The sequence below is a fragment of the Erpetoichthys calabaricus genome, chromosome 9 (genome assembly GCF_900747795.2).
Source record: "Erpetoichthys calabaricus chromosome 9, fErpCal1.3, whole genome shotgun sequence".
Taxonomy (NCBI): Eukaryota; Metazoa; Chordata; class Cladistia; order Polypteriformes; family Polypteridae; genus Erpetoichthys; species Erpetoichthys calabaricus.
In genome coordinates, this window is record NC_041402.2 from 76,390,926 (window position 1) to 76,411,819 (window position 20,894).

The following is a 20,894-nucleotide window of genomic DNA, read 5'->3' on the forward strand; positions in this document are numbered from 1 at the left end:
GGATTACCGTTTTAATTATTTAGTACTTGGTTCTTACCAAAACTTGTACTGTGTGACACACAGAGAGTACAAACCTTTAAAAAAGTCCCAAATCTATTAAATGTTCAAAAGATGCTTATCAAGAAGATTCAAGCCTAACATTCTTAACAAGTTTACAAGTAAAATAGAAGAATTTTGCTGTTTAGCTAATAAGCCTATTGTTTACTAAGCAGCAATTTGAAATTCTTGTTTCTCCTTTTTCTAATTGAAAATGTGAGCTGCTGTACTTAACATAAGTTCACTTGCTGTCCAAACTCTGGCAGGAAGTATTAGTTTTAACTAAAGGACAAAATAAAAACATCAGAATTCATTTAAGTTGCTTTTCTTGCACAGGATAACTCATGTGTTTCCTTTTTCTCATTTTACTACTCCACTCTTTTCTTTTGCTATATGGTTGCTAGACATGGATGCTATCATGTGACCTGAGATGAAAACTGGACTCCTTTGGTACTGTCTCTCTCCGGAAAATCCTTGGGTACCGTTGGTTTGACTTTGTGTTGAATGAACGGTTGCTCATGGAGTCCCGAATGAGGCACATTACCTGCATTGTGAAGGAGCGTCAGTTACGGCACTATGGCCATATGGCGCGTTTCCCCGAGGGTGATCCAGCTCGTAAGATCCTCATTGTTGGGAACCCGAGTGGCTGGACCAGGCCAAGGGGTTGCCCATGTAACACCTGGCTGTGGCAGATAGAGGGTCATTTCCGGAGGGTGGGACTGGACCGCATGTCTACCTGAGGGATGGCCAACCGGGGTCCTGAGTTGATTTGTCGTGTAGTGGGTGTGGCACTGTACCAGTGCGTGCTGTCCAACTTGACTTTCTTTAATGTAAAGGCTAATGATCCATCTCTCTGGTAAATTCCTGCTTTACTACTCTCTGTTTACAGGATATTCACAGCAGAATAAGATGTGTGCTGGCTCAGCTACCGACACAAAATACAGAAAATGCCTTTTTTAGGTTCTGTTGCTAACATTTTATGACTGTTTTTATTTCTCTAGCAAGAAAATATGCACTATTCAGGAAACCAAAAATAAAAAATAGACTTAGCCCATGGTTTACCTCTGAATTACTGAAATTCTCTCTAAAATAATCTTGCCATGTAAAGTTGACAAGCTTTTATTAAATTTCACTACTTAACTATACCAATACTTCTGCATGATTGTGTAATAATTATGATTAAGATGTAAGGCTTCTTCCTCTTTGCCTCAGCAGATAATTTACAGGCTAGTCCCATTACAGAAAAGCTAGCAATGTGTAATACTAATGCTCATCTGTTTTGGGGAGCCATTTGACAAATTAGTTTTGTTGGATCTGTCTGTCCAATCAGAATTGCTACATGAGCTGCAAACAATTAGTCTTGCCACATTAAATACCTGTGATTAAGATTGCAAATGCACATTAAGGCTGTGCATAAAAGATGAAGTATTTAAGGTTTTCCTTTCGATAGTAAAAAAAAAAAAAAAGAAAAAGAAAAAAATCAACCTGTGGTCATGCTTGGTTTTACTCTGGGCTTTTGTTTTTTGCTGCAGCAATTATAACTGAACTGCTTGCTTATTTTTAACCTGACACTCAAATTAGGACTTATCCCTAGGTTTTGGAAAGTAGTTTATTATTTCCTTACATACAAGTAAAAATCACAAAGACTTAACTAATTATGAGCCAATTTCTAATCTTTCTTGCCTAGCTAAATGCTTATACACGTAACAGCTGATAAATACTTAAATTTGCTCCTTTCTATGTTCAAATAATGTTTTAAGTAATAGCATTTAGTTCAAGTTATAGCACCACTACAACATCCATGTTATTCATAAATGATATTGTGGGCTGTATGAGCAATCAGAGTATTGTGTTGTTTTTTTATTGATTTCGTAAAGGATTTTGATACACTCAACCACAACCTTTTGTCTGGAAGTCTGGTTGGCATTGGTCTTGATGAGAAAGCCTGTAACTGGTTTTACAACAACCCGAGTAGTGTAACTTTTTTGTTTGTGGTAATATGCAGTCTGCATTTTATTGCAATAAAAGGGGTGTTTCTCAAGGCTATCAAGTTGGATAATTGTAAGATTCATCTTTATGTTGATGTTGTTTTCATATGCATGTGCTCCAGTTGTAAATCTAGCAATGTATAATTTTGAATATGGCAATCAAAATAGTCCCCAGAGCCTGACTATAGGCTTAAAATTGATTTTTAAATTCGAGGTAAACCTATATTTGTGTGTTTTTGGCGTTTAAACACATATTAACTGTGATGACTTGTGGCTCTTAAATATAACTAACTTGGTATGTGGATTGATGAGAAGTTGTCCTTTAAAACTTACATTGAGAGAGAGAGGTTAGGAGCACACACTGATACAGTGCATTGCCGCTTACATTGAGGAATTAGTAAAAATATTGAGAAGCAGGCATATTTTTTCTTTATAGAAATTTTTCAGTGGAAGTGTTTTGTATTTATAGAAACAAGTTAGGCAGAAGTTGAGGAAAGGTTGTTCCCAAATTTGCAGAATAGCATTTTATTTTATCAGAATAGCCATGCACAGGTTTAGTTTTATAATCAATGAAATTATTGAAACAAAAGTATTATACTGATATAATCAAAAGATCTTCTTGAAGGGTCAGATGCTTATATTACACAAGTGGAGATAACCGAGTATGAATTTAGCATAAATATGGTTGGGAACAATGAGATGATTCACTCTGTGACATTTCTAAACCAGTCCATGGCCTCTTGAAAGCTGAGCTCAATGTAAGGCTGAGCTTAATGTAAGGCTGGTTATTTAAATAACAAAGAGAATTGCTTGACAAGCCAATAGCCAGCCTCTGGTTACAATGGATAAACTGTCTATGGCTGAAAAGTCTACCCAAATCTCCCCTGTTAAGTATAGAAATGTGTGACATAAATCTGTGGAGATCACATTACGTATGTTAAATTAAACCTAACATGTTGAAAGTGAAAATCCATGCTTTAAAACCAGATTTTACATTGATACTTATACATTGCTGGACTAGTGGTAAACGTGAACAATGCATTGCTGCTGGCTTTATGTAGTCCCTGTTGGTCACTGCTACGATGATACAATCTGAGTAAATGTAAAGTTCAAAGAATTGGCAGCAGCATCCACGAAAAGATTAACTTTTGAATGTGCATTCAAGCTAAATGGTCTCCTGTCACTCCCAATTAAAAGGAGTTGGAAAGAACTCCCAGTAAGCAAGATATTTTTGCTGTAGATAGTGAAGAGACACATGAGATTAAAGTTTCTTTAGTCAACACACCTGAACATGCCTAATGACTCCAATACTAACAGACACAGAGGTCAGGCTTCACAGTGTTTGTTTTGACTGCACGTCTAAATTAGTAACTAAAGTAATGTAAAATTCCTCTGTAATTATAAATGCCAAACACGCCAAATCAGAAAATATTTATAGACCTTAATACTGAATCAGAAATTATTCTTAAGATGTCAATTTTTAAAAAGTTACTGTTAATGTTGCCTTAACAAAGTCATTAAATTTTGCTAACCATCAAGATGTTGCTTTGCTTATATTGTTCAGATGTTTACAGTTTACGGACTGGGGTAGGTTTTTAGAAAGAAACCCAGTGATTGTAGCTTTTTCAGCAGCCCATTTTGTGCTATACAGTACCAAGGTTTTGTTAAAGATTTACAGTGGTCAGATGTATCCTTTTTGGGCTGAAAAATTAACCTGTATAGTGACTGGAGAGTGACTGAGTTTGAAAAGGTGTTGAGCGAGTGAAACAGAGAGGTCAATCGCAACAAGTGTACAGGACTGAGACAAGAAGGAATTGCACTGGAGTTAAAGTTGCAACTGTAGTAATTATGATCGTATATTATGAGACACGCAGTTATACTATCAATAACATAGCAGTGTACAGCTTACTACAAAAATTGCAGTAAAACAGAATGGTGGTGGAATTAAGCGCAGGTTCCTGTGAGTAAAAAGTGGTAAAAGAAGCTTGTGTACTGCTTTCCAAGTAATTCATTAATAATGTTCTCAGTTACTCTGGTGTTACAGTGTAGGAGTTAATAAGAATGAACTACCTGATTTATCTTACCATGTGTACATACTAAATTTTTAATGTTTTGACATTTTTGTGCAATTACTGAAAAATAATATATTAAAATTTCAAACATTATGTCATTGCTGTATGAATTAGTGAATTACAGTATAATTCATATTCTCATTTATACAAACTCTTTTGTCAAAACATTTCAAATCAGGCTTTTCACAGAAATCTCTTTGTGAAGTTTGCATTTGCTGTTTCGTGAGATACATGTTTTCATCATAAGTTGGCTAATAACATTTACTAAAGAGTAATATTTAATGGGTAGTCAAGTTAAGTTTTAAATGTCACAAATGTCATATGCTTTTTCCCCAGTCTCTGCCTTTTTTTTTATTTTTTAATTCTGTCCTAACATTATAGCTACCTTTCTGAAATCAAACTCCCCAAATGAAGAACAATTCAGTATTTCAGTATTTCTTTAAACATTCTTTGTTGTTTAGAATAGATGTTGGCTTTAAAGGAGTTGATGCCAGGGGAGAATCTGTAAGAAAGCGCTAGAAATTCTTAGGAGGGAGGTTAAGTTGAAAGCTTTCACTTTCAATCCAAATGAAACAGTGAAATGTCATCTCCCTATTAAAATATGGCTTTATAAGATCATGCAAATTGATATTTTATTATACTACTAGCCTACCCGCAGCGTAGCATATGCCGCATAATTATGTATTGATAGGTGAACACTTCCTGAACAACACAGTTGTCCAAATGGGGTGGGTTTGTGGATACCACTGTGAGTGAATGAAAAGATAGACCTCTGGAGAGAGCAACATATACCCTAAGTTCTTGTCTATAAGCCGGACTCATGTATTAGCCGGAGACCAAAAATCATACGAATTTTTAAAATAAAATCGTATCATAGATAAGCCGGACTCATGGATAAGCCGAACGTACTATAACCTATAACTAATAGAAGGGAGGGAGGTCAGTGGTCTCACTCGCGCCCATTTAATTTCTTTAAGGGGGGAGAGAGTGTGAGATATTGCCGTCTCTCTCACTCCCCGCATGGCGCGGTTGGAGCGGCCGGAGCGCGTTCTTTCTGCTCTGGGCGTCGCCGAGTCAACACGAGCGCGTAGCGGGCATTTAAATTGTGATTTTATATGTAAGCATATTTAAATATATATCGCGGATTTCTGCGGACAATGGGTCTTTTAATTTCTGGTACATGCTTCCTCAGTTGGTTTGCCCAGTTGATTTCATACAAGGGACGCTATTGGCAGATGGCTGAGAAGCTACCCGGCTTACTGTTCTCTCTCTCTTGCGCTGACTATCTGTGATCCTGACGTATGGGGATTGAGCAGGGGGGCTGTTTGCACACCTAGACGATACGGACGCTCGTCTAAAAATGCTGAAAGATTATCTTCACGTTGCTATCTTTTGTAAAGCTGATTCCTGAAAAGACATGCTGCACAGTGCTTCGCATACTTAAAAGCTCGAAGGGCACGTATTGATTTTTGACTGAAAAACAAACTCTCCCTCTCTCTCTCTTTGTCTGCTCCTGACGGAGGGGGTGTGAGCTGCCGCCTTCAACAGCTTTGTGCCGCGGTGCTTCGCATACTTAAAAGCCAAACAGACATATTGATTTGTTTGCTTCACTGCTTTGAAGAGGAAGATATGTTTGCATTCTTTTAATTGTGAGACGGAACTGTCATCTCTGTCTTGTCATGGAGCACAGTTTAAACTTTTGAAAAAGAGACAAATGTTTGTTTGCAGTGTTTGAATAATGTTCCTGTCTCTCTACAACCTCCTGTGTTTCTGCGCAAATCTGTGACCCAAGCATGACAATATAAAAATAACCATATAAACATATGGTTTCTACTTCGCGGATATTCTTATTTCGCGGGTGGCTCTGGAATGCAACCCCCGCGATGGATGTATAAGCCGGACTTATGTATAAGCCGATATTCTATTTTTTCATTTTCACAACTTTTTTCCTTAGATAAGCCGCGGCTTATTGACAAGAACTTAGGGTAATTGTCCGTGACTGAAAGTGGGATTGTCTGTGACGAAGAAGGCCACGCTGGTGAAAGTTACTTCGTCGGTAGGGATAGATGTCAGTACTTGTAGATTAAGGTGTAGCGAGTCTTCTTTGTTGAAGCTTAATATAGCTTGCGTACTGAGATGTTCCGGAGTCATAGTTGAGAAACACTTTTTTAATGTCTTCTAAGCACAGGGGAAAAAAATGAACATGTGAAACATCCGTAATGTAATAAGCCACCAAGAAAAGTAACATTGCAACAATGCTATCTACGACCCGATCTCTGTAAACAGAAGTGAAAACAAAATCGAGCCCGGTGTATTCTTTAACTGCCTTGTGGCGCTGTAGTAGTGCTGCTGCTTTGCAGTAAGGAGACTGTGGAAGACTGTGGTTTCGCTTCCCGGTTCCTCCCTGTGTGGATAGCGCTTTGAATACTGAGAACACCGCTATATAAATGTAACAAAGTATTAACAGGAAATTGTCTTCGTGTAATAGTAAAAGACAAATTATCCGCGACAAACAAACTGTTTTACACGCTGCATACCAACCCGCGGTGTAGTATACGCCACATAATCACGCCGCATTTTAAATGTTTTTAAGCAGAGGGAAAAAAATTAACATTTGCAAAATCCATAACGCTTCTTTCAGTAAGTACAATGCACACGCGTTTAATTTGTCGGCCACTTTTTGCCAGCCGTCTTTTCTGGTTTGGGCTGCTTTTGCAGTGTTACCGCTTGTGCATATTAAATCTTGAAATCCTTCGAGTAACTAATTAACTAACTAACACCAACCCACCCACACACACAGCTTGTGTGAAACAAATGCACCCGTACTTTCATAATTTTGTTGCAGCCTATAGTGGAGTCAGGCACAGAGAAGGTCAGCTGCTGAGAGAGCGTCTCGACTGTTGCAGGGCCTGCATCGGTGAAGCAGGCAAGACGCTAATGAAACAGAGGCACAGGGCTTATTGATTTTTAAAGACTGCTTCCTTCATTGTGTTTTAACCTCAGTTTTAAAGGATTGTTTTAAGCAACCCATTGGATACCCCTCGCAAACTGTTTTAGAAGCTGCATTCAGCAATTCACATCCGCGACAAACATGCCTCTTCTTACATGGTCCTGCCGCGTCCACCCTCGTTCTCAAAGCATACACACCACCTGGTCATGTGCGCGCTCGCAAGAGCAACTCGCAGAGAACCGCCCACCAACTCTAAGACCATGGCGTGTAAAACAGTTTGCGATGGTGGTGCACGCATCATAACCGAAAAGAATATTGAAAAGTCAATGTGGCTCAGAGGTGCATGTGGACTCCTACACAGACGAAAGCGACTTACGGGGTGGTTGGTGAGTTGTTGCGTCCGGGCACATGAGCAGGCAGTGGGAATGCCTAGAGAGTGAGGGTGGACGCGGGCCGGGGAATAAGGAGTGTTGGTGGGCGGAGTAACGTTTTCAGTGTTCCTGCAGGACCATCTAAGAAGATGCATGTTTATCGCGGATGAGGTGGATGCGGGCCGGGGAATAAAGAGTGTTGGTGGGCGGGGAAACGTTTTCCATGTTCCTGCAGGACCATCTAAGAAGACGCATGTTTGTCGCAGATGCGAATTGCTGTATGTAGCGTGTAAAACAATTTGCGATGTTGCATGCGGTCGTGCGTCGTAACTGAAAAGTCATCGTGGCTCAGAGCTGAGAAATGACGGCGTTTTCCGAGGCGTCGTGTCCGAGTTGGTATGCGTGGCTCTGCAAGTTTTCATCGTATCCAATGGTCTTGGAGTTGGTGGGTGTGGCTCCTTCCTGCGTGCTTTCATGGGTGTGGTCATGGCTTCTTCCTGCGTGCTTTCATGGGTGTCTTGCCCATTCTGGCGGCGGCTTAGAGAATTATAAATATAGATTATTAGACTCTGCTCACCAAGTAATATGGTTATATATTTGACTTCAGTAATCATAACAGATTCAATTATCAGAGTGCTAAATCCATTTCTCCATCTCTCGCACCATCAGGTCACCACAGTGTTTATAAATGTTATTCATATGTGAATGTTCCTATATGGGCGGCACGGTGGCGCAGTGGGTAGCGCTGCTGCCTCACAGTTGAGAGATCTGGGGACCTGGGTTCGCTTCCCGGGTCCTCCCTGCGTGGAGTTTGCATGTTCTCCCCGTGTCTGCGTGGGTTTCCTCCGGGCGCTCCGGTTTCCTCCCACAGTCCAAAGACAAGCAGGTTAGGTGGATTGGCGATTCCAAGTTGGCCCGAGTGTGTGCTTGGTGTGTGGATGTGTTTGTTTGTGTCCTGCGGTGGGTTGGCACCCTGCCTGGGATTGGTTCCTGCCTTGTGCCCTGTGTTGGCTGGGATTGGCTCCAGCAGACCCCCGTGACCCTGTGTTCGGATTCAGCGGGTTGGAAAATGGATGGATGGATGTCCCTATATGTTGAATATCCAGTACTGTAATAAGGATGCTCATTTCACCTGTTTTGCAAAAATAATAGAAAAAAGCCAGTATTCAGTTTACCTCCATGACTAATACACAAACATTAAATAATCACGAAAAAGAAAACTACTAAGGTTCCTATTTTTATTCCATCTTAAATAATGGAAGCGGTATGAAATGAATGGGTGAGGGCTTATGCTCCACAGATATTTCACTTTTGGTGTGAATTAGTGGTTTAGTGTAGCCATTTCACCACTGACCAAGTATAAGTATCCTTAGGACACAAGTTGAGTAGATGAAAGTGTGTTTTGTGATACAGTAAGTCACTGCAGCTGTTATCTGTTTACACCTGCTATCTCTTTCCACCTGCTACCTGTTCACTTATTCAGAACAGCAAACATTTTATGGAACTTTGCTTAGTGGGGACCTGCTTATCCCAAGAGGTGGGAGAGCACATTACAGGTGCTGGTAATTCTGAGATATCCTCATCATAAACAATAATGTGTTTTATCTTTAGATTTTGTTCCTCATGAACTGTCATCTGGAATAAAACACAACAATTTCCATACGACAGAGCTAACCCAACCTGTTCCATTTTTATTTGTCATTCTAATCACTGCCAGGCAACATGAGCTGGTTAAATATAGCGACACTTAGAAAGAGGGGTGAAGATTTTGACTTTCAGAAGAAGTTGCAGATAATTGAATAAAAGTGCTAAACACTGCGATACTGGCTTTTGCACACTGATTTTTTTCAATATCAATTAAAGGTTAGTGAAAACTTTCACACTTTAGTGACTGAGGAGTGGTGAGATTTTAGCAACTGCAGTCCTTAAAAGTGATATACCTTCCTTGATAAAATTTTTTTAAATAATTTTTAAATAATTATTTCAGTTTTCCCTCTCAAGGGAAGCACTGACCTAGACAAAACATAAAGCTAGACAGGGTACAATCCTCAATTGCATTCACTGTACTTCTGGAATTCTATAGTAATATGCACTTTTACAAAAGTTGCAGATTTCAAGCATTTTAATTTTTTTTCAAATACAGCTGTAAGATCAGCAGTTTTTTACAAGCCAGAACAAAAACTGCATGCAGAAGACCTTCTAACATCTGTAAAAGTTAGTAATTGCATCATCTTGTAAAATAATGCTTTGCAAGGACATAATGTGCCGATTCACTAGCAATCAAAAATAGACAACAATTTATGAAAGCTGGTTTCTTTCAAGCTTTGCCTTCAGTCCCATTTTTATCAGACAACAAAAAACTGTTGGTCGAGACAAAGTCCTGTGCTGTTCTACATTGAATTGGTGCATAGTTCCAGCGGCAGTTTTGAACCAGTCCCCCATTGAGAGTCTTTGGATTATCCTGTTTTCTCATGTACTGACCTTACATGGGCAACCAGGGTCTTTTTTTGTGGATTTGAATGACTTTGCACTTTGTGCAGCTTCATCATTCAGGAAATTACACTCTTGGAGCGACTAACTTCTCTTCCAGTGGCTGAGAGGGTCATCCCATCAGCCTTCATCTGAACAACCTGATGATGTAGCATTTCAAGTTACCCAAGAGCAGCTTACCATCTTGTAAAATTCCTACTAATGTTGCCTTGTATTTCATGACCTGGTCAGATTAGAACCAGCTGTTAACTGGAACAACTTGTTCTCTAATTTTGATAGCTGACCTTCTTTAGTTACCTTGTTTAAATCTTTTATTTTGAGATGTGGGATAGTTTTCACACTTGAAATATGATTGCAATATGTCTCTTCTATTCATGCTGAGATGACGTTCGATGCAGATAGTGACTTTGTAAATTACAAAAATGTTATTTGTTCTCTTATTTTGATTAATAATGGATGTATACTTCTACATAGCCAAAAATTTCTTCGGCCACCTTCAGATTGAACAGTTTTTTGGTTCTTCACATGCTCTCAGCTTAAATTATCCCATGTAAATTGTCAGACCTTTCAGTCAGTTATTAGCTGGTCACTGACTTCACAATAATTCTAACTTCACAGTCCAATTGCAGAAGTATCTTTTTCTTATATCCTTTTAGAGGGTGAAAGCTACTAATTTGTAAGCTTTACCTGTAAGTACTGCTGTGGCTGAATTATTTCTCTTTACATGTTAAAATTGCATTGTAATTTAGTTGTTCCATCCTGGGTATTCTTATAGGTACAATGTTCCCATTTTCAGTTTAACTTTCTGGGAAGTTTTGAGTCTTTTTTTTATGTATTTATCAATTTCTTTTGTTTGACTGGTTTAATAATAACAATTTTTAAAAGCTCAAGAGTTGATATGGGTTTAAAAAGCCATTTAATTTGCAAATCATTTCTTAAAGTAACCAATTTTTTCAAAGTAAATTGTAGTATAAAATATTTAGAAAACAATTTATTTATTGTTTTAAACACATTGATTTGTTTAAATTTCTTTTAGAAATAACTTTGTTTAGAATATTTGATTACACACAGTAAAGCTGGTAACTGATGAGTAAGAGTATGATTAAATTTATATATACAGTAATCCCTCCTCCATCGCGGGGGTTGCGTTCCAGAGCCACCCGCGAAATAAGAAAATCCGCGAAGTAGAAACCATATGTTTATATGGTTATTTTTATATTGTCATGCTTGGGTCACAGATTTGCGCAGAAACACAGGAGGTTGTAGAGAGACAGGAACATTATTCAAACACTGCAAACAAACATTTGTCTCTTTTTCAAAAGTTTAAACTGTGCTCCATGACAAGACAGAGATGACAGTTCTGTCTCACAATTAAAAGAATGCAAACATATCTTCCTCTTCAAAGGAGTGCGCGTCAGGAGCAGAGCATGTCAGAAACAGAGAGGAAAGCAAACAAATCAATAGGGCTGTTTGGCTTTAAAGTATGCGAAGCACCGCGGCACAAAGCTGTTGAAGGCAGCAGCTCACACCCCCTCTGTCAGGAGCAGAGAAAGAGATAGAGAGAGACAGAGAAACACAAACAATCGAAAATCAATACGTGCCCTTCGAGCTTTTAAGTATGCGAAGCACCATGCAGCTTGTCGTTTCAGGAAGCAGCTGCACAAAAGATAGCAACGTGAAGATAATCTTTCAGCATTTTTAGACGAGCGTCCGTATCGTCTAGGTGTGCGAACAGCCCCCCTGCTCAATCCCCCTACATCAGGATCAGAGAAAGTCAGAGCAAGAGAGAGAGAAAAGTAAGTTGGGTAGCTTCTCAGCCATCTGCCAATAGCGTCCCTTGTATGAAATCAACTGGGCAAACCAACTGAGGAAGCATGTACCAGAAATTAAAAGACCCATTGTCCGCAGAAATCCGCGAACCAGCAAAAAATCCGCGATATATATTTAAATATGCTTACATATAAAATCCGCGATGGAGTGAAGCCACGAAAGGCGAAGCGCGATATAGCGAGGGATCACTGTATATATTTTTACATCTGTTAACGAGCATAATTTGAGGCAACAACCTACAAGAGAAGGTGCTTATTTGGACCAAGTTTAGATATTATTCCATTAACGAATTAAAACCCTTGATGTACTTTGCTGTCCAATGTAATTTAGATTTTTAAGTAAATGATAACCATGTGTACATTTCAGAGTTTTTTGGGATCAAAGAAAAGATTTGTTTACCACTTAGCTGAGGTACTATTTATCTGGATCGGTGAGAAGTAGTATTTGATCCAGCTTACAAGTCAATATAAACACTTCTAGAAACAATACAAACCATGCTATGCAGTCTCTAATTTTAACTTTTCTCACTGCTTCAGAAAGAAAATATATGTGTACATAGACATTAGCCATCTAGTACATATGAAAAATGATGGCCAAAAACAAAAAATTCAGAGTCTTTAGGTTTTTAAGTGCCAAAGCTGCCTTCAGCTAGTGACTAGTTGTTCCCATACTGCAGCTCCCTATTTGATCACTCAACTGGCAGACCTTGGTGTTGACTTCATTAATAGTAAGCTTTTCAGTCACTCAGTTAGTAACTAAGTTACTGTTAAAGAAAGCTTTGAAAAGGTGTACAAAATTTTTTTCCGAGAAAAGGAGTAACCTCTTGTACCAGCAAATCAGTGTAAAACATTAAAATACAAGGTATTCCTTTGAAATCAGGATTACTTGTTTGTTTTTTAGCTGTCTTTATGAAATCCTTTCAGTTTTGCCCTTCACTGACACCTTCTATATAAAATAAGAAACAAAGGTAACACACATATGTAACAATAAATATTGTATATGTATATATAATGAAGCAAATTTCCATAGTATAAATCGACACCTGGGCAGTCCACAGTGCAAATGTGGTAGTCAAAACACGACAACAGCTTTAAAAATCAAATAATGGATATTAAAAGTTTTGGTGGTTAAAAGATAATAATCACCTTTCAGAGAAGTGTATCAGAAACCCTATAGATGCTTGAGATCCACACACCAGCCGGCTTCCCTACATTTGAAAAGTATAAGAGTACCACTTTTACTGAACAGAAAGTTCTATACCTTATTACAATGTAAGTTGTTTTGAGCCAAAAACTCAAATTATATTTTTGTGCGAGTTATGGAACAATAATAACAGTGTAAGAAATTTGGTAATGTTGCATAGTAGTGTTCAAAGTAATGCAACTACAGTAAGTATCGTACTGCTAGTTTCTAGTTATACAGTAATCCCTCGCTATATCGTGCTTCGACTTTCATGGCTTCACTCATATCACGGATTTTATATGTAAGCATATCCATATTACTAACCGAGAATGCTAAACCGGATGATGGACGCAGGCACATCCGGCAATGGGCCGTAGCTGCAAAAAGACGTACTGCGCAGGCGCAAAAAGAGTCCGTGAGGGTCGGCTGAGGAGCCGAGAAAGGCGGATAGAAGAGGGCGAGAGAGGCGGATGAGGGGCCGCGAGAGGCGGACAAGACCACAGAAAAAAGGAGTGAGCACAGGAAAAATTGAGAAATGAGGCGCAAAGAGCACCGAAAAAAGGAAACGGCACATAAAAAAGTATTCAAACGCAAGCAAAGCACGAAACACATTGCACACGAAACACATTGCACACGAAACTAGACCCAAAAAAAAAAAAAAAGAGGCTCGCGCACAACAGCAAGGCACCCCCCCCCCCCCCCTACAGGCACCGGACGGGACACGCACCAAGAGGGGGATTCAACAAGCCCATGGAACACAAAAAAAAGAACACAAAACCACCCCACAGACCCTACAAGCAAGGGACGGGACACACACAAAGAGGGGGATTCAACAAGACACAGGAACACAAAAAGAAAGAAGACGCTCGCGCGACAACAACCCCCACCCCCCCCCCCCCCCCACACACACATCCATAAGAAGTGACACCCAAAGCCACATATTCTAAAGTGAACATCAACACCTTCACACTAGACAGCATAGGTGTCAGCATTGGTGGATCTCCTTACAATAAAGCACTATTAACCGTTCAACTGCAGAAAAAGAAACATATTAACAGTGACTGCGATCCTTCTTATTACTTAGCCATATTTCGCATGCTGAGAAAGAAACAAGTCATGAATACACGGTCACGGGTACAAAACGAAAAGGAAAGGATAACAGGAACAAACACACGAAAACGAAAGAAACAACAAAATAGACGGCTATGCAGCATAGGTGGATCTCATTACAATAAGGCACTATTAACCGTTCAACCGCAGAAAAGGCTCCATATTAACAGTGAGTGCAATACTCCTTATTACTTATCCATATTTCTAAAAGAAAAAATGTCTCGACTCCAAAAACGCAAAGCTCAACTAAAGCTTCTAACTAACGATGTACCTAAAAGTAAAAACTTTATGAACTGCATTAGATCCTACAATGGTTCATTTGCTTTTGCATATACCGGAGTAAATATCAGGCCACCAAAAGGCAATGGCCCATACTACTTTCGCATATGTGCACAAATACTGCATCGCATTGGAACAGTGCACCCTGAAACAAATCAACAACGCAAATATGCACAAATCTACATCCTAGATCCACATGACGCAAACTATCAATCAAAGTGCTGCATCGCAACAGGCACGGATTCAAAACGAAACACCTCCCGTCTCAGACATACGTTAATGGCAGCGAAGGCTACAACGGGCTTCTCACACAGCACAGGCAAATCGATTACAGCTCCAAAACAACACGTCCCAAATACTACACATGCAACAACGCGCCTCTCAAACGGCACAAGAAAAACATACACCAGTAAAATTCATTCGGATTAATGAATGTCATTTGCAATCATTGTCATTTAGTTCACTTCCCTGAAGAAACAACTGGCAATACAAGTTATACATTTACACGTTGTTGTCAAAAGGGTCAAATTAGACTGCCTTCTTTACATTCATATACTGAATATCTACAGAGGCTTATAACTGACTATGTACCTGAAAGTGAAATCTTTATCAACTACATTAGATCCTACAAATCGGTATCCACTATGAACATTAACGGTGGCACTGCACGTGACATCCGTCTTGAAAAAATGTTGTTTATTGATGAATGTTCAATGGCATGAAGTCACTTACTCAACACCATTCATAAACTTCTACAAACGTTTATGAATAATAATATTCGATTTGAAGGAAAGGTACTTTTATGAGGAGGAGATTTTAGACAGTGATTAGCTATTCTTCCAGATGCCATGCACTCAGCTATTGTTCAGTGCACCTTAAAATACGCAGTACAAAACGAAAAGGAAAGGATAACAGGAACAAACACACGAACACGAAAGAAACAACAAAATAGACGGCTATGCAGCATAGGTGGATCTCATTACAATAAGGCACTATTAACCGTTCAACCGCAAAAAAGGCTCCATATTAACAGTGAGTGCAATACTCCTTATTACTTATCCATATTTCTAAAAGAAAAAATGACTCGACTCCAAATACGCAAAGCTCAACTAAAGCTTCTAACTAACGATGTACCTAAAAGTAAAAACTTTATGAACTGCATTAGATCCTACAATAGTTCATTTAATATGCACAAATCTACATCCTAGATCCACATGACGCAAACGTATCAATCAAAGTGCTGCATCGCAACAGGCACGGATTCAAAACGAAACACCTCCCGTCTCAGACATACGTTAATGGCAGCGAAGGCTACAACGGGCTTCTCACACAGCACAGGCAAATCGATTACAGCTCCAAAACAACACGTCCCAAATACTACACATGCAACAACGCGCCTTTCAAACGGCACAAGCAAAACATACACCAGGAAAATTCATTCGGATTAATGAATGTCATTTGCAATCATTGTCATTTAGTTCACTTCCCTGAAGAAACAACTGGCAATACAAGTTATACATTTACACGTTGTTGTCAAAAGGGTCAAATTAGACTGCCTTCTTTACATTCATATACTGAATATCTACAGAAGCTTATAACTGACGATGTACCTGAAAGTGAAATCTTTATCAACTACATTAGATCCTACAAATCGGAATCCACTATGAACATTAACGGTGGCACTGCACGTGACATCCGTCTTGAAAAAATGTTGCTTATTGATGAATGTTCAATGGCATGAACAAACGTTTATGAATAATAATATTCTATTTGGAGGAAAGGTACTTTTATGAGGAGGAGATTTTAGACAGTGATTAGCTATTCTTCCAGATGCCATTCACTCAGCTATTGTTCAGTGCACCTTAAAATACGCAGACAATTGGCATTGCTTTCAAAAGATACAGTTAGTAAAAAAGATACGATGTCCAGAACCAGATCATAACAATTGCTTATTACAACTGAGAGATGGTACACTCACCAATACAGATGGACTTCACCCACATATTATTACAATTCCTCAAGCCTTTATCTGCGACGACTTAGTTACAGAGAGATTTGGAACAGCAATCTCATTAGACCAAATGCCCCTTTTAACACAACGCACTATATTATGTCCAAAAAATATTAATGTGGAAAACATAAATACCCAAGTCATTCCATTACTTCCTGGAAAGACACAACTCTTTCTAAGCTCTGACAAACTTGACTCTGATCACAACAATAACCATCTTAAATGACCTTACAAGTTCTGAGCTGGAATTACCTTTTACACTTAAACGGCGTGTACAAAGAAATTTTCAAATAAACCTTTACACTGTGCCACACACTTTATTGGGTGCTTTCTATTTGCATCATCTACACCGTCACACTATTCTATATCTCATTCATACATCACGCTCTTTGTCATTCCCAACACCAGGGGTTGGCGAGCGAAGCGAGCAGGGGGCGGAGCCCCCTAGTTTAAATATATATCACGTATTTTTTGCTGGTTCGCAGATTTCTGCGGACAATGGGTCTTTTAATTTCTGGTACATGCTTCCTCAGTTGGTTTGCCCAGTTGATTTCATACAAGGGACGCTATTGGCAGATGGCTGAGAAGCTACCCAACTTACTTTTCTCTCTCTGTCTCTCTTGCTCTGACATTCTCTGCTCCTGACGGAGGGGGTGTGAGCAGGAGGGCTGTTCGCACACCTAGACGATACGGACGCTCGTCTAAAAATGCTGAAAGATTACCTTCACGTTGCTCCCTTTTTTGCAGCTGCTTTGTGAAGCGACATGCTGCACGGTGCTTCGTATACTTAAAAGCTCGAAGGGCACGTATTTATTTTTGATTGTTTGTTTTTATCTGTCTCTCTCTCTCTCTCTCTCTCTCTCTCTCTCTCTCTCTCTCTCTCTCTGTGTGACATTCTCTGCTCCTGACGGAGGGGGTGTGAGCTGCTGCTTTCATTGTAACTGCTTTGTGCCGCGGTGCTTCGCATACTTAAAAGCCAAACAGCCCTATTGATTTGTTTGCTTTTCTCTCTCTCTCTCTGACATTCTCTGCTCCTGACGTGCACTCCTTTGAAGAGGAAGATATGTTTGCATTCTTTTAATTGTGAGACGGAACTGTCATCTCTGTCTTGTCATGGAGCACAGTTTAAAATTTTGAAAAAGAGACAAATGTTTGTTTGTAGTGTTTGAATAAAGTTCCTGTCTCTCTACAACTTCCTGTGTTTCTGTGCAAATCTGTGACCCAAGCATGACAATATAAAAATAACCATATAAACATACGGTTTCTACTTCGCGGATTTTCACCTTTCGTGGGGTGTTCTGGAACGCAACCCCCGCAATCGAGGAGGGATTACTGTACTTCAGTGTGATACCTTTTTAATACTGCAGGTTGGAGTGGATGCTTAGAGAAAAATTGAAGGTCATAAAGTGTTTGTTTTTTTTCTTAATAAAGATAACTGTTGTTCTTGGGGGCATTAACTTGTTCAAAAGCCCCTTGAGATTTTACACATTAAAACGTCATGAAATGGCTGTAAACAATAACAATAGAATGCACATTAGTGAAATCTATATTTTTCTTAAGATACTGCACTTTTACAAGTCTTTGACATTGTCATTAATTCACAAGTCAATAAAACACAAATAGTGCAAGTAAGGTTGAGTATTTTTGTGTAAACATTACTGTAGCTTTAAGCAGTGTTTTCCAAACTATTTCCATGGAAAGTTGCATAAAGTGGATGTGTCTTTTGCTAAAGTGGGATTATGATATTCTTATTTCAGATGTTTATAACTGAATATATTTTTCAGTGTGTCTCTGTATCTTCAGGGTAAGTGTTATTGCAAGCTACCTATAGAGTCCTGTGTTTGATTCTTGAGCTAGAAACGTCTTGTTTGCAATTTGCTCCTTTTTCCTGATTGTGTGGATAGCTTTTTATTTTAATGTTAAATTATTTATTTTGAATCCCTTTTGCATCAAGAATGAAACTCCTTGTTAAAGTGCAGATCCATATGAGGTCTAATCTTACCTCCAAAAAGTCTTTATAAAGCTTATCTTTAGAGTATTTTTCTTCTTTCAGTTCTTTTATAAATGATTTCTTATACTGATTTTATTTTATAGTTTAATGATTGGATGCTTAATAATAAAAATGATATTGTAATGCTTATATACTAGATTATAGTATATTTTTTCCCCACATTTAATTGCAGAGCATGCCAGCTCCAATTAGGTTACGGGAGCTTATCCGGACAATCCGGACAGCCAGAACACAAGCAGAAGAACGGGAGATGATTCAGAAAGAATGTGCTGCTATTAGATCATCTTTCAGAGAAGAAGACAACACATATCGTTGTAGAAATGTTGCAAAGCTGCTTTATATGCACATGTTGGGATACCCTGCACATTTTGGCCAGGTAAAATGAAATAATTTATAATTCTGTTGTATAACAGCAACACCAGTTTTCAAGGTGTATTTTTTGTATTAATAAATTTTCTTTATTTTTCAGTTGGAGTGCCTCAAATTAATTGCATCTCAGAAGTTTACAGATAAACGAATTGGATATTTGGGTGCCATGTTACTATTGGATGAAAGGCAAGATGTGCATCTGCTAATGACAAATTGTATTAAAAAGTAAGAAACTGCTTTTTTACACAGAAGTTTTTTCAAATAGGATTGTTTTGCTTTAATTTCCTTCCACTTCTATTTGAATAAAAATAAAACACACACTTTGTACTATGGGACCTGGTTTGTACATTTTCAGGTTAATGCCGTATAATAAAAATAAAAGTTGGTTAAATATCTTGCCATTCTCTTTTTTTTTTTTTGACATGTACAAATCACACCACGTACGTTGCATTAAGTACAGGGCCTATTCAGCCTGTGTATATGACCTGTGATCTTAAGCTTTCCCACAGTAACAGTTACATAACCCTGCTTAAATGAAGTACCCTCAATTTTGCAGTGTTTGCAATCTGTTAACAATTCTTGCTTTTTTTAATTGTTCCATTACTCTTACGCTATATAGATTGTTAAAATCAGTTAGTGGACTAATGCAGGAGAACCTGAAAAAATGCATACAGCTTAATCTGTCCTTTTTAGAGCCTACTGTGCTGGCCACCCCTGAGTGGAACACCACCAGTTGATACTGAAACTGGGCTCGTTGGTGAGTGGCTAATGATTTGTATATTTTATGTAATTGTACTAGTGCTGTTTTTACTTGCTATACTAAAGTGAATAATGTCCTCTGTATTTATGCTGACGATAATTAAGAATTTACCTAAAGGCTGTGTTTTGTCTCAATTAGCAGTGGAAGCTACAGCAGTTTCATTGGGATGCTATTAATGATGCTTTTTGTGGTTGAATTTAATAATAGACTGACATATTGTTAATGACGTTTTAACACTATAACTGCTGAAACCAGTTAACAATGCTAACCAAGGTCCCATAGTATTGCATCAGTAATTTTCCTGTATTCTGGTCTATTCTGCACCGATTTCTGCTATGCAAAAACTATTAACTTTTTAACCTTGTATCTCCTCTTTGTGAAGTATGTATCCTGGTATAGCATAGTTAAAGCTGAGTGATAAAGTGGTAAAGATTTTGCTTTATTTTTTTTTTTTTTTAAACCTTACTTAAATGCTGCTGTGGACACAAATGTATTATAAACATTTATTTTAAACATTTGTAGACTGTAATTATATTACATTTTTTCTTTAATTCAGTACCTTATTTTTCCATAAGGCACAGATACCTTTAGGAAATGTTGTGGGCCATTTATCAAGAATCACTATCCTAAAGTGTTATGTTGGTAATTCAGAATTGAGTTTTTAAAGAAGACATGGCATTAGACACTTCAGGTTTTAATACAACATAAAAGAAGTGCTTAAAGTGTAAGATGCAGTATGTGCATACATGAAGGAATATTTTCTTTCCTACATCCAATCTTTTACAACAGTGAATTTTTTATACTGAGAACACTTTGTTGTTCAGTTCTGACCCAAAAGATTGTATAAATATGACATGTTAGCTTTAAGTCCACACATAACTTGCTGTAATCACAGAAGTGTTTTAATGCATGTATTTAGTTTGTTACCACTGCTCAAAGACATACCTTTATAAAGTACTGTAATTTAACCTGTGGTTTATTTATGTGGCAGTCTCTGTGTGTTGATTCATGTTTTGGCATTATGTCAAGTTAATTTTTATTGCTGTGCATGTAATAGATTGAAATTTTTATTTGAGTGTTTCTCATAGACAAACGGTGAAGCTAGTCAGGGATGGACAAATTATAAATGCAAATAGTAGTCTTTTCAGCAACCACTTTTCAGACCTGGTAGTTCAGGTATGCTTTCTGGTAGTTCAGCTTTGTATATGTGATGGAAGATTACCTGTAACTTTTTATAACAAATGTTTTTTTATGGAGTAAGATCGCTGTCAAAAATAACTTGTAATAATTTCAAAGTCAATTTGCATTTCACACATGTTAATTTCGCTTGTGCTTCTGAAAGTTACGCTTGCTTCTGAAAATTATGAGTACAATTCTCAAGTGTGAATAAACTGTCAAAAATATGTCATTGGATGCACGAGACATTCCCTATTGA

The 20,894-nt window shown here is 38.3% G+C and overlaps 1 protein-coding gene across 1 annotated transcript in view; it reads left to right on the plus strand.

Annotated features, from left to right (window-relative positions):
- ap1g1 (adaptor related protein complex 1 subunit gamma 1) overlaps window positions 1-20,894 on the plus strand; it is a 207,609-nt gene that overhangs the window by 23,502 nt on the left and 163,213 nt on the right. Inside the window, exons 2-3 of the mRNA XM_028809775.2 lie at window positions 18,503-18,706; window positions 18,800-18,924. Of these exons, the coding sequence (XP_028665608.1) occupies window positions 18,506-18,706; window positions 18,800-18,924 (326 nt within the window). The 5' untranslated portion in view covers window positions 18,503-18,505. The remainder of the gene's footprint in view (window positions 1-18,502; window positions 18,707-18,799; window positions 18,925-20,894) is intronic.